Below are 13,506 nucleotides of genomic sequence, written 5' to 3' on the forward strand. Positions count from 1 at the left end.
GCCAAGGCAAGAGCAAAAAGTTTTGTTTAAAGGGTAGAGGAGGAGAGAGAGGGGAAGAGGAGCAGGAGGAGGAGGAGGAGGAGGAGGAGGAGGGAAGAGAAGAGAAGGGAGATTCCTCTGTAGAGGAGGGGACCCAAGGCTGGTGCCCGAGGGAGGGGGTGTCCTGTCCTTTTGTAGCTTTCAGATTTCCTTTCTTCTCATGCCCCCTCTTCCTCTTATCTTACCTACTTGACCGAAAGGTGCAGTAACCAAGAGCAGGAAAGGAGCCATTCAGAGGTACAGGCAGGAAGGGAGTGACCCAGGAAGTGCTCATTAACAACTCCTTGAGGAGAGGAACAGAACCCTGGAGGCAGGTGGCCTTGACAACAGATTGGAGGAGGGGAACGTGCTCTGGAGGTGTTAGCATTTTATTTCCTTTTGAATCAGCTCTCATTTTCCTGACTCAATCCATCCTTACCTAATTAACTGCCCTTTGGCCCTGGTCTGAGGGCCCTCCTCTGCCAACAGAGCTCCTCCTTCCCATAGTGACCACAGCAAAAATCTCAGAGCAAGTTCCCAAGGGACCATCTTGGGTCACATGGACCATCTTGGGTCACATGTCTATTCCTGAACCAAATGCTGATTGGCCAGACTGGGGTCCTGTGCCCACCCCCTGAGCTGGCAGAGAAAGTTCAAATCACAGGGGTGGTGTCTTGGTGGGCACACACATGGAAGTGAAATTTGGGTGCTATGAGGAGGAGGAGGAGAAATTCTAGTGAATGGGCATAAAACAGTTCCTATGGTTCTTTCCTTCCTTCCTTCCTTCCTTCCTTCCTTCCTTCCTTTCTTTTCTTTCTTTCTCTTTCCTTCTCTTTTTTCTCTCCCTCCCTCCCTTCCTTCCTTCCTTTCTTTCTTTCTCTCTTTCTCTTTTTTCTCTCCCTTCCTTCCTTCCTTCCTTTCTTTTCTTTCTTCCTTCCTTCTTTCCTTCCTTCCTTTCTTTTCTTTCTTTCTCTCTTTCCTTCTCTTTTTTCTCTCCCTCCCTCCCTTTCTTTCTTTCTCTCTTTCTCTTTTTTCCCTCCCTCCCTCCCTCCCTCCCTCTCTCTCTCTCTTTCTCTCTCTTTTTTCTCTCTCTCTCTCTCTTTCTCTCTTTCTCTCTTTCTTTCTTTCTTTCTCTCTTTCTCTCTTTCTCTTTCTCTCTTTCTCTCTTTCTTTCTTTCTTTCTTTCTCTCTTTCTTTCTCTTTTTTCCCTCCCTCCCTCCCTCTCTCTCTTTCTCTCTCTTTTTTTCTCTCTCTCTTTCTCTCTTTCTCTCTCTCTTTCTCTCGTTCTCTCTTTCTCTCTCTCTCTTCTCTCTTTCTCTCTTTCTCTCTTTCTCTCTTTCTTTCTTTCTTTCTTTCTTTCTTTCTTTCTTTCTTTCTTTCTTTCTTTCTTTCTTTCTTTCTTTCTTTCTCCCTATGGTTCTAACCTTGTCCCTGGAAAAATAGCAAGGAAAGCCCAGGCACCATCAGGAGTAACAGAGGGGATAGAAGAAGCTAACCTTCATGTAAGGTCTGATGGAACACTGGTCACAGTACACATCATGCTACTTTTCGGAGTTGTTTTTCTTCTGTGAGTATAAAGACCTGAAGACCATTTGAATATAACAGCATCCTATTTGAACTAACCAAGCAATTAATAATTGCTATCCCAACTGCATGCTTACTGTTTGCCAAGTTTTAAGAATTTCACTTAGCCAGGCTCCTGGAGCACACCTGTAATCCCAGCAGTTCAGGAGGCTAAGGTGGAAGGATCACAAGTTCAAAGCCAGCCTCATCAATTTAACGAGGCCCTAAGCAATTTAGTGAGACCTTGTCTCAAAAGAAAAAGTAAAAAGTTCTGGGGTTGTGGTTCAGTGGGAAAGCGCCCCTAGGTTCAATCCCTGGTATCCAAAAAAAAAAAGAAAAATAATCTAATTTAATTCTCACCATACCCCTAAGGACTGAGCACTGTATTATCTCCATTTTATACATGATGAGACTAGCAAAAGTAAGTGGCTGGGCTGGGATTGTGGCTCAGTGGTAGAGCGCTCACCTAGCATGGGCGGGACCCAGGTTCAATTCTCAGCACCACATAAAAATAAAAGGCATTGTGTTGTGTCCATCTACAAAAAAAAAAAAAAAAAAAGTAAGTGGCTGGTGTTCAAACCAGAATAATACAACACCAGAAGAGATGTACTTAACCACGAGGCCAGTTTTCCACTTTTATTTACAACTGAGTGTCTCTGTCTCCCTCCAGATGCCAGTTACCTAAGGAAAACATCCTCCCTGATCTGTGTGTTTACTGGGGGTAGAACCCAGGGCCTGGTACACGTTATGCAAGTGCTGTATCACCAAGTTACACCCCCAGCCCCAACTTCCGTGGTTTCCTTCCTTCCTTCCTTCCTTCCTTCCTTCCTTCCTTCCTTTCTTCCTGTTTCTCTCTTGGTGCCAGGTACTCAGGAATAGTTGTATGGGCTACACAAGATCCACTGTTTGTCTGTATCTCTTAGCTTGGTTCTATTTATGGGGGGGGGGGGGGCCACTGGAAATTGAACCTAAGGGCACTTTACCACTGAGCTACAACCACTGCTCTTTTTTATTTCAGGGTCTGTTCAGGGTCTGCTAAGTTGCTTAGGGCCTCTCTAAACTTCTGAGGCTGGCCTCAGACTTGCAACCCTCCTGCCTCAGCCTCCTGAGCTGCTGGGATTACAGGCATCCGGCGGGCTCTCTCCTAATCTTTTACACCATAAATACTTTTACTAAGTGCCAGACTCTGTTCTCCGTGGTGGGACTACAGTAATCAAGAAAAGGGTCAAATGTCCCTGCCCCCATAGACTCAATAACAAAACATTAAACATATATCAGGTGACAAGCACAGTAGTAGCCAAAAAGGAAAAAACAAAGTTGTTGAAAGGGGAAGGAGGTATGTGGGAGAGGTGATCAGAGAGGGTTTCACTGAGGAGGCAGGTGGGGGGAGAGGTCTGAGTAAGGGAGGGAGAGAGCTCTGCTAATATCTAGGGGAAGAGCCTTCCAGGGAGAGGGAAGGAACAGCACATGGCTCATGTCAACTTCACCATCTGGTTATTTCTTCCTTCTTACTGTCAAAGATGCCTCTCTGGTTACTCCATCTGCCCACCACAACATCTGCAAGAAAAGGGAGCCTCTTTTCCCAGCAAATCCAGCTGAAATCTCAGGATGGAAGCTCAGGCTCTCTTGGTTAACAAGCCCACCTGAACCAATCACTGAGTGTCAGGGAATGGTGTACTCTGATTGGCTAGTCTGGGGTAGGAAATCTCAATGGTTACCCCCCCCTTCTGTAGGTGTGCACCTCCATGCAGGTATGCACCCCAGTTTGAGAAATTCAGTCCTAGTGAATGGATTTGATGATTTATAATATAATTGTTTTCCAGATTATTAAAAGAACCCTATAAAATAAAATACCAAGTGTATAAAAATGTAAGGGGCTGGGGTCATGACAGCAGTAGAGGACTTGCCTAGCACATGCAAGGCCCTGGGTTCCATCCTCAGCACCACATAAAAATAAATAAATAAATAAAGGTATTGTGTCCAACTACAGCTAAAAAATAAATATTAAAAAAAAATGTGGGGCTGGGTTTGTGGCTCAGTGGTAGAACACTCACCTAGTATGCATGAGGCACTGGGTTCGATCCTTAGCACCACATAAATATAAAATAAAGATATTGTGTCAACCAAAAACTAAAAAAGAATTTTTTAAAAAGTAAGCATTTCCCCCCACAAAATCATAAATGAAGTCTCACTCCAGAATATGTGTGACTTTACAAATGAAGGACCACGTTGTACCTTCCTCCCAGCAGCACTGCCTAGACCTGCTCTTATACTCAATTGCTAGTCGTTATGATGATTGTTCTTATTTCCAGTCTGGGGAGAAGTGCTGATTAGCAGGATAATATCAGTAGCTTACATTTTTTAAATGCTTGCTACGCATCAGGCTAGGTTTTACAGATGAAAAGAATGAAGATCGGATAAGGTAAGTTACTTGTCTAGGGTCACATAGTCACACAAGTGTGTCCGATGTTACTTTTGGAGCTGTCCTTGGCCTCCGAGGGGCCACTCGTCCCAGGAGGGCCCCTGCCCCCTCCGGGCGGGTGCTTATCTCTGCCCAGGCTGCGTGCTGGTCCCGCCCCTTTGGGGGAGCTGCCTCTTGGAGGCTTCTGGCCGGGAAGAGCCTCCTGGTCAGCTGTGTCCGGTGGAGGCAGCTGCGGAACCCAGCTGTGGACTGTGCCAGGGGCTGGTCCTCGGGGCAGGAGCCCTGGGCTCCCCGGGGGCCAGGTGGAACCATGGGCCACCTCAGGGCGCCCCTTTGGCCCCGCGTCAGTCCTCTCTTTCTCCTGCTTGCTGGAGCAGCTTTGGCGCCCCCACTCAACCTGCCTAACCCCAAGCTTGAGAGCAAAGGTAAGAATGGAGTCTGTGAGGACCCCCACCCTGAGTCCTGGAGGGCAGTGCTGGGGCCTGAATTCCCACTTTGGGTCCTGGGGGCCATACTAGATTCTGCACCTTCAGACTGGATCCTGGGGAGCAAGCTAGTGTCTGAATCCCCAGACCCGGTCCCAATGAAGCAGGATGGGGTCTAAGTCCCCTCGATGGGTCTTGGGGAAGAAGTTAAGAGAGGGGCATAAGATTCTTATTTTAGGGCTGGGGATGGAGCTCAGTGGTAGAGTACTTGCCTCACATGTGTGAGGAACTGGGCTGATCCTCAGCACCACAAAAAATAAATAGATACTTTGGGTTATATATATATATATATATATATATATATATATATATATATACACACATAAAACTTTACAAATATATATATATAAAACTTTACAAATATATATATATAAAACTTTATAAATATATATATATATAAAACTTTACAAATATATATATATATATATATATATATATATATATATATATATATATATAAATGATTCTTATTTTATCTTTTCAGGGAGTCTAGGACATGCTAAAGCCTAATGGAACAAGGGTGTGCTGGGTCTAGGCCTCCTGCAGTCTGAGTCCCTGGGGGGAGGGGATCAAGCGGACCCTCCAATTGGGAAAAGAGGCTAAAGCCCGGGTCGAGTCAGAGGGGCCAGGCTGCAGGCGACTGTGAACACGGCTTGCGAGCGGGCGCCAGATCCCTAGCCCTGTCGGGTGGAAGAAGGGAGCGGGGACACGGTTGGCGCTATCGGGAGCCTGCTGGGGCAGATAGGGGACCGCCTCCTCCACACACACCCGGCAGTGCACACATCCAGGCCTGGAGCAGCGCGGGCAGCTGGGGGCCGAGGTCTTGAAGGTTGTGCACTGCTCAGCTGGCCACGGGGTGGGCGGGTGTGTGTAATGGGGTGGGGGACAGTAGGCAAGCAACCTGCGCTGGGGAGTTCCAAGGCCACCCCCTCTGCAGACCCCTCGAGGACCCTGCTCCGGGAGAGGGCGGGGCGGTGCTTTTTTTCTTATCGCGTCCGCACAGGCGGCGGAGGGAGGGGAAGGGGGCTGTGGCCAGGAACAGGGCTCGGCTTCCCTGACCCACTCCCATTGTCACTTCCCAGCGGCCCTGCTGGCAGCCCGCGGTTCCGAAGACCTTCTGTGCTTCACGGAGAGATTGGAGGACTTGGTGTGTTTCTGGGAGGAAGCGGCGAGCTCTAGGATCGGCTCCCACAACTACAGTTTCTTTTACCAGCTCGAGTGAGTCAGGGCAGATGTCCCACCGGTGTGTGTGTGTGTGTGTGTGTCGAGGGGTGCGGTGCGGGCAGGTAGAATTTCCCGGAGGCCATAGCCTGAGATGTCCCCTAGAGCCTGGAGTTGGACGGCGCCTCCCGTTGTGGTCACTGATGGAAAATCTACCAGGCCAGGGCTAACACTCCCCCTAGTGGCAGGTGCTGGAATATTCCAGTGATCCCCGCTTCCACGCATCAGGACTGGGGCGATATAATTTCTATGCTGGATTCAGGCGTCACTACCCCGGAGCTGGGGCTCCCCCCGGTGCTAATAACCAAAATGCCACCACAGTCTGGACAATACAAATTTCCCAGCTCCCCCTCCCAATTTGCTTCCTTCTCTTCTGGGTTCTCGGGCGCATAGGGGTGAGCCACGGAAGCCGTGTCACCTGCACCAGGAGCCCACTGCCCGTGGCGCGGTGCGCTTCTGGTGCTCGCTGCCTACGGCCGACACGTCGAGCTTCGTGCCCTTAGAGCTGCAAGTCACAGTGGCTTCCTCGGGCACTCTGCGCTATCGCCGTAACATCCACATCAACGAAGTGGGTAAGTGCGCGGGGAATGGAGGAGGGGTCAGGGGAGGGGGGTCTTAGTCTCCGCCCACCTGATCAACCCCACTCTGCAGTGCTCCTGGACGCCCCCGCAGGGCTGTTGGCTCGGCAGGCCGAGGAGGGCGGCCACGTGGTGCTGCGGTGGCTCCCGCCTCCTGAGGCACCTATGACGACCCAAATCCGCTACGAAGTGGATGTCTCGGCCGGCCACGGTGCAGGAGGATCGCAGAGGGTGAGGCCTGCCGGGACCGCCCAGCCCTAGCCGCTCCGCAGCTGACTGCCTGCCCCCTCCCCCCTAAGTCCCCACCCAGAAGGGCCCCACGGCCCGCCCTCGAGTCCCGGTCCTTCCAGCCCCATCCCTGACGGCCCACATCCCACTGCCTTGATGCCTAAGAAAGCTCCACGCTCATTTTCACGACCCCTTTGCCAATGCCCCCCTGATCCGCTTCAACCTCAACTTCTGTCACTCTTAAATCCCTAACCGCACACTTCAGGACCCTATTCACTCTAGGCTGCCGGGCCCCGCCTTTAGGTAGCGCAGGTCCCGCCCTTTGTCATGGGATCTTTACTCTGATTGGCCTTGAGCTTTCCTGGGATACGCCCCCTACTCTCATTGGCCCAGACTCAGGCATTGCCTCTCTCTGCGACTAGCTGGATCCCTGCAGGGCCCGCCCCAAGCGCCCTTCTCTGTACTCCACCTTGTGCCCCTCGCCCAGGTGGAGATTTTGGAGGGTCGCACTGAGTGCGTGCTGAGCAATCTGCGTGGAGCCACGCGTTACACCTTCGCAGTTCGTGCGCGTATGGCCGAGCCGAGCTTCGGTGGTTTTTGGAGCGCCTGGTCTGAGCCTGTGTCGCTGCTGACTGCTAGTGGTGAGACCCAGGTTGGGGTGTGGAAGGAGCTGCGGAGAAATGCTGGGCAAACCCATGCCCTGACCTCCTCCTTACCTCCTAGACCTGGACCCCCTCATCCTGACGCTCTCCCTCATCCTGGTGCTAATCCTGCTGCTGCTGGCCGTGCTTGCCTTGCTGTCCCACCGTCGGTAAGCGCCCCCCCCCCAATCTGGGCACGTGGATGTTCCTTCCAGGAACATCTTTCTTTCACCAGGGAAAGCTAGACTTAGGAGGAAACACTCGCCCAAAGTGACCAGACCCAGATTCTTGGTTAAAATTTTCTGTCCCTGGGAATGTGCACCTGGTTTTCCTTGTACCTCAGTGTCTGCCCCTTCTTGGATTCCTTTGCTAGTTCCTTTTCCTAGTGTAATGACTTTTATCAAATCAACCAGATGGTCTTAATGGAAAGATTTAAGCTCCTGAATGTCCCTTGACCCTTGTTGTCAAGTTCCTTAGATGCTTAATGACTAGCCATTCTGAGGTCTAATTCCAAGCACACACTGTGCCTTTTCACACCCCAAGTCTCTGCACCTGCAGTTCCTTCTGCCTGGGATGTCCTTCCTGCCGTGCCCACTAATTCACTTTCATGGCCTTGTTCACTTATTTGTGGGAAAGTACATATGGGGTACCAAAATGTGGTAGGCACTGAGGAGAGAGTGGAGAACAAGCCAGATCCTGCTTACAAGTCCCTGACTTTGTGGATCTTGTAGTTAAGTCAACAAACAAGGCAGACAACAAACAAGAGAACCAACAAATATTTAATTATAAATTGCTATGAGTACACACACACACACACACACACACACACACACCCTGTCTCTTGCCGTATGAAGCTTTGCTTTGCCTCAGGACTGCCAGCAAAGAGGCCATCTCCAGATGTCGGCCCTCAACCATGTGCCTTCAGAACCATGAGCCAAAATAAACTTCTTTATAACTCATCAAATAAAATTTCTATGAGTGATATCCTAGAAACACATGGCTTGGGTACATACATGATGGGATAGTTAGGGAAGGCTTCTGGAGTAGAAACCTCAGAGTTGATAGGAAGCAGCCATGTGAAAAGTGGGGAGAAGAAACTGCAAGTGCAAAGGTCCTTTGGTGGAAATGAAGTTGGGACACTGAAGCAGCTGTAAGAGATATGGCTGGAGCACTGTGTGAGGGGGGAATGGTGAATGAGGCAAGGGAAATAACAGGAGGCTGATCACGCAGGACCTGTCGGGCAGGGGAAGGAGTTTGGATTTTGTTTTGTGTGTGTGTTGAGGTTGGGACCCAGGGCCTCAAGAGTGCTAAGCATGCCTTCTACATGAGCTACATCCCCAGCCCTGGATATACTCTGAATGCTGAGAAACCACTGAAGGGAGTGATAAGAGTAGTGACAATAGTGCTCCTCCAGGCAAACCCCGGACCAGGTTCGGAGCTTGAGTCAGTCTATACTGAGCTCCTTGTCATCCTCACAAATCCGTTCTAATTAGCCTTCTGAAGGACCTCACTGATGCTTCAGCCAAAGCCCCTGTTCCCCAGTCCTGATGTACCCCTCTGTCTCCATCATGATCACAGGGACCAGGACTATTTGTACACATGTGACTGGGGGCTAAGAGCAGTAGTGAGTGTTCAATGACTTATAGCCACCAAAATATTTCTATCAATTTCAACAGGGCCCTGAAGCAGAAGATCTGGCCTGGCATTCCAAGCCCAGAGAGCGAGTTTGAGGGTCTCTTCACCACCCACAAGGGTAATTTCCAGGTAGGTGGCCTGGTTGTCCCCCCAGAGCCTGGGGCTATCCTGCCCCTGAAAGTGGAAGCCCTGGCCTCTGAGCAGCTGGTTTTGCTTCTCCAGCTGTGGCTCTCCCAGCACGATGGCTGTCTCTGGTGGAACCCTTGCACACCCTTCACAGAGGACCCACCAGCCCGCTTGGAAGTCCTTTCAGAGCGCTGCTGGGGGGTTACCCAGGCAGTGGAGCCAGGAGCAGATGACAAGGGGCCTCTGCTGGAGCCAGTAGGCAATGAACATGCCCAGGACTCCTATCTGGTGCTGGACAAGTGGTTGCTGCCCCAGAGCCCATGCAGTGAGGACCTCTCAGGGCCTGATGGCAGTGTGGACACAGTGGCTGTGGACGAAGGCTCAGAAGCATCCTCATGCTCATCTGCTTTGGTCTTAAAGCCCAGACAAGAGGGGGCCTCAGCTGCCAGCTTTGAGTACACCATCCTGGATCCCAGCTCCCAGCTCCTGCGTCCACGAGCACTGCCTCCTGAGCTGCCCCCCACCCCACCCCACCTGAAGTACTTGTACCTCGTGGTTTCTGATTCAGGCATCTCAACTGATTACAGCTCAGGGGACTCCCAGGGAGCCCAAGGGGGCTCCTCCGATAGCCCCTACTCCAACCTGTATGAGAACAGCCCTGTCCCAACTCCTGAGCCTCTGTCCCCCAGCTATGTGGCCTGCTCTTAGGACTCCAGCCTACAGATGCTTGGGGATCCAATACGACGACGGCAACGCCAGTTCAGGTCCAAGACTGACCTGAAAGGAATGGAGAGGCTGCCCTCAAGGCTAGGGGCGTTGCTAACTTTTGACTGTTTACCCGACCCATTCTGCTCAGAAAGTCCCAACTGTGCAGTATTTTATAATATGTATGTTCTTTTTTTTTTTGTATATACATATATGTATAAAATATGTTAAGTTTTTCTACTATGACTTCTGCAAACTCTCTGTAAGCCCCATATTTCCCTAGGCCATGGCCATAGGGGCAGCAGATAAAGTCCTTGATCTCACTCTGAAATTTTGGACCTGGCAATGTGAAGACTAATCATAATGAAATAAATTAGTCATGTAAATTACACTAGCTGGTGTAACAAGCAGCTCCTAGATCTTAGTGGCTCAGCTCATTACATGGTTTCTCGCTGATATCCTAATTCAGACTGGTGGGAAGCCATTTTGGGATGAGTCAGAGGCCCAAACTCTTTTGGTCTATAGCTTTGTTTTCTCTTGGGATGACCATGGGGGTCCTTAATGGATCTTCTATGTCCTGCCAGCTAATAAACAAAGGGATGCAGCAGAACAGCAGGAGATTCCATAGTTCATTTTAGGGATCTCATCTGAAGACAGTCTCTTTTCTCACATTCTACTGGTCAGAAAGTCATGTGACCCAACTAGAACCATGGGATGCTGAGAGATGTAATTTGTTGTACACCCAAGGAGAAGAAAACTTTTTAGTAACCCTCTATCTAGTCTCTATCACTAATAACAACAATAGGGGCTGGGGTTGTGGCTCAGCCGTACAGCACTCGCCTGGCGCGTGCAAGGCCCTGGGTTCAATCCTCAGCACCACATAAAAATAAATAAATAAAAATAAAGGCATTATTTACAACTAAAATAAATAAATTTTTTAAAAAAACAATAAAACAGTATCTCACAGAGCTTTATTCTGAATCAGGCTTTTTTTTTTTTTGGTGCTGGGATTGAACTCAGGGGTACTCTGTTACTGAGCTACATCTCCAATCCTTTTTATTTTTTATTTTGAGACAAGGCTTCACTAAGTTGCTTAGGGCCTCCCTAAGTTGTTGAGGCTGGCCTTGAACTTACAATCCTCCTGTCTCAGCCTCCTGAGTTACTGAAATTACAAGCATGTGCACTACACCTAGTCAGGCCATGTTTTAAAGAAAGCACTGGCTCCTATAATTGCAACTACTCAGGAGGCTGAGGTAGGAAGATTGCAAGTTCTAGGCCAGTCTCAACAACTTAAAGAGACCCTGTCTCAAAAATTAAAAAAACAACTGAGGATGTAGCTCAGTGGTAGAGTGTCCCTGGGTTCCATCCCCAGTACTGGGGACAAAAGGGGGTGGTGAGAGAAAGTACTGTGGTGATGCCAAATATCATTATGGCATTTAGGAGCAATTTTCATTTGGCCCCTTTTTAAAAGTTTGGCTTAATCAGAGAAAGCTGAAAACATGCATACTTTATGCTACAGAAATTCCACTTTTAAGTATATACCCTAGGTATATATCCTGGTACACCTATGTATACAGGATATGTTTACTAGAATGTTCAAGCAGTAAATAAGTCAATTTGATGAATAAATTAGGGTATAGTTGCCCATGGATTAACATGCAACATCGAAAAAGGAATGAACTAGAAGATGTGGCTGAGTCTTAGTTACAATCTTAACTGGGCAAAGAAGGAAGCCTCAGATTACATTTATCATGAAACTCTTTATACAGTTCAAAACAGTAAAAAAAAAAAAAAAAATCAATTGATTGGACATAATATGTACATGGTAATACTAGGGTGTTTTTGCTTGTTTATGGTATCGAGGATTGAACCCAGGGCCTCACACATGCTATACAAGCTCTCTCCCCAACCTGTATAATGCTAATTTTTATTTATTTTTATTTTTCTGGTGTAGATGGACACAACACAATGCCTTTATTTTTATGTGGTGCTGAGGATCAAACCAGGGTCCTGCCCATGCTAGGCGAGTGCTCTACTGCTGAGCCACAATCCCAGCCCTATAATGCTAATTTTTAACCCCTATATATAGTGCTAAAGAGAAAAAGCACTTTATATTCTTTAAGTGATGAATCTGCACACGTTCCTGAAGTAAGTATTCCAGCCCCTGGAAACTGAGGCAGACAGGTTGTCACACACCAAGGTTCAGGGCTGGTCTCCAGAGCTTGAACTCTTGTCTGAGCTGGGGTCACAAGCCTGGGTGGGCCACCTGGTGATCTTCATCTCTCCATCTGGTTGGAAAGTCACACACCACTCTATCCTGGGACCCAGCCCATTTGGCTCAAGGCAGGCTCTGATGCGGCACTCTCCTGGGCCTCGTGCATCTGGCTGCAGCCAGCACTGGGCAGGGAAATACCGCTGGAGCAGTGCCAGCTGCAGGGCATCCCCACTGTCTCCTTCCTCCTGAGTCTGGAGGGCCACCATGAGCCCACAGTCCCGCTTGGGTCCACGTCGGAGGCTGAAGTAGGCAACTGTATCCAGAAGCAAGGCAGCCAGGTAGGCGGCTTCCTGGGGCCCAGGGTCTTTTGCTAGGTACTCCTCCAGACCATCAAGCAGCAGTAGGGAGGGGGCAGGCCCCGGAGCCTCATGGGCAGAGCACAGGAGCCGGAGAAGCTCTCCGGTTGAGGGTGGGTATTGGAAGCGAATCTTCTAGAAGATTCAAAAAAAAAAAAAAAGAAGAAAAAGAAAGAAAGAAAGAAAAGAAAAGGCCAGATTCAGCACAGGAAGTCAGACTCCCTGCAGTGGCAGCCCTGTTGTCCCAGACTCTTGCTCCCTAGACAGCTGGTTCCTGGGTGACAACGTGGTAAATATTCTCATATTCATCCTTTTTCCAGCACTGCCATGTACTAGTTAAGGGCAAATACTGCCAGAGGAAACCTGCCCATACCATCACTCTCAGTCCGACCAAGCCCTGAAAATTTAGCTCCATTAGCCCCACCCCTCAATTAACATTGACCCCGCCCCTTGGGCCTGCCTCTAACACCGCCCGTCGTGGGCTGGTTTTTCACTCAATTAAGTTCCGCTGGTTCCACCCCTCACGCACTCCTGACTCCACCCCATCATGGCCGCTCGGGTGAGCCCTCCCGCCATCCCCGCCAGGGACCTACCAATCTATCACTCAATCCTCGATCCGCCCCACTATTGGCTGGTATGCCCCTGGTCCCGCCCCACCGTTACCTGCAGCCGCAGAGGGTCAAGCGCCGCACCGGTGCCGCGGGGCAGGCTTTGAAGAGGCCTACGAGTCAGGAAGAGGACAGGGCCTCGGCCCTCTCCTGCCGCCTCCAAGGCCGCCGCAAATAGCAGCGCTGTTTTTCCAGAGCCTGGAGCACCGAGTAAGAGCAAAGGTGGCCCCGCCTCTACCGTGTCCTCCCCGGTCCCCACCGCGCTGCCCCGGCTTAGCACCCGCCTCAGCGTCTCCGCCATTCGCAACACATCTCTGTCCAATCGGGGGCGCATTCCCAGCCTTGATCCCTCCCAAGCTGAGGCCTCATTGGTTACAGTAAACTTAACTTCTCTATTGGTCCCTGGAGCTGTCCGTCAAAAGTAAATCGTATTTGCTAGCTCCCCCCCTGGGGACTGAGCAGATAACCTAGTCTTGAGTTTTGGAGAAATGGAGGAATTTAAGGGATATAAGACCTTCCTCTGAGGGAGGCTGCTGGGGGAAGCAGCATGAGTACTATTACTTCGAGCTAGTCAGCTAATCAGCATATCTTTTCCTGTGCTTTCATCTTTAGTCTGTGCATCCCTCTAAGGTGAGTGTCTTGTAAGCAACATATACGCATTGAGTGTTGGAGCAAACAGGCCCAAATCACTGACATTACTTCAAG

At 49.8% G+C, this 13,506-nt stretch overlaps 2 protein-coding genes across 2 annotated transcripts; one reads left to right on the forward strand and one right to left on the reverse strand.

Annotated features, from left to right (window-relative positions):
• Positions 1 to 4,313: 4,313 nt before the first annotated feature.
• On the forward strand, positions 4,314 to 9,625 carry Epor (erythropoietin receptor). Its single transcript, XM_076871228.2, has 8 exons — positions 4,314 to 4,428; positions 5,571 to 5,706; positions 6,103 to 6,281; positions 6,361 to 6,518; positions 7,003 to 7,156; positions 7,239 to 7,326; positions 8,833 to 8,920; positions 9,014 to 9,625. Exons 1-8 carry the CDS (start codon positions 4,314 to 4,316, stop codon positions 9,623 to 9,625), a joined length of 1,530 nt encoding a protein of 509 aa, XP_076727343.1.
• A 1,912-nt stretch (positions 9,626 to 11,537) lies between these two features.
• Swsap1 (SWIM-type zinc finger 7 associated protein 1) lies at positions 11,538 to 13,102 on the reverse strand. Its single transcript, XM_076848418.2, has 2 exons — positions 12,857 to 13,102; positions 11,538 to 12,328 (listed from the first exon to the last, which is right to left on the reverse strand). Exons 1-2 carry the CDS (start codon positions 13,100 to 13,102, stop codon positions 11,825 to 11,827), a joined length of 750 nt encoding a protein of 249 aa, XP_076704533.1. The 3' UTR covers positions 11,538 to 11,824.
• Between the last annotated feature and the right edge of the window lie 404 nt (positions 13,103 to 13,506).

This window comes from Callospermophilus lateralis, chromosome 1 (genome assembly GCF_048772815.1).
Source record: "Callospermophilus lateralis isolate mCalLat2 chromosome 1, mCalLat2.hap1, whole genome shotgun sequence".
Lineage (NCBI taxonomy): Eukaryota > Metazoa > Chordata > Mammalia > Rodentia > Sciuridae > Callospermophilus > Callospermophilus lateralis.

What these genes read in the sequence shown, in the direction of transcription:
- Epor (XM_076871228.2), top strand. Translation starts at nt 4,314, where the DNA reads ATGGGCCACCTCAGGGCGCCCCTTTGGCCCCGCGTCAGTCCTCTCTTT. An exon ending in GCCTTGCTGTCCCACCGTCG is followed by an intron (nt 7,327 to 8,832) that starts GTAAGCGCCCCC and finishes CAATTTCAACAG; the next exon opens with GGCCCTGAAGCAGAAGATCT. An exon ending in CCCACAAGGGTAATTTCCAG is followed by an intron (nt 8,921 to 9,013) that starts GTAGGTGGCCTG and finishes TTGCTTCTCCAG; the next exon opens with CTGTGGCTCTCCCAGCACGA.
- Swsap1 (XM_076848418.2), bottom strand. Translation starts at nt 13,102, where the DNA reads ATGGCGGAGACGCTGAGGCGGGTGCTAAGCCGGGGCAGCGCGGTGGGG. An exon ending in TTGACCCTCTGCGGCTGCAG is followed by an intron (nt 12,329 to 12,856) that starts GTAACGGTGGGG and finishes TGAATCTTCTAG; the next exon opens with AAGATTCGCTTCCAATACCC.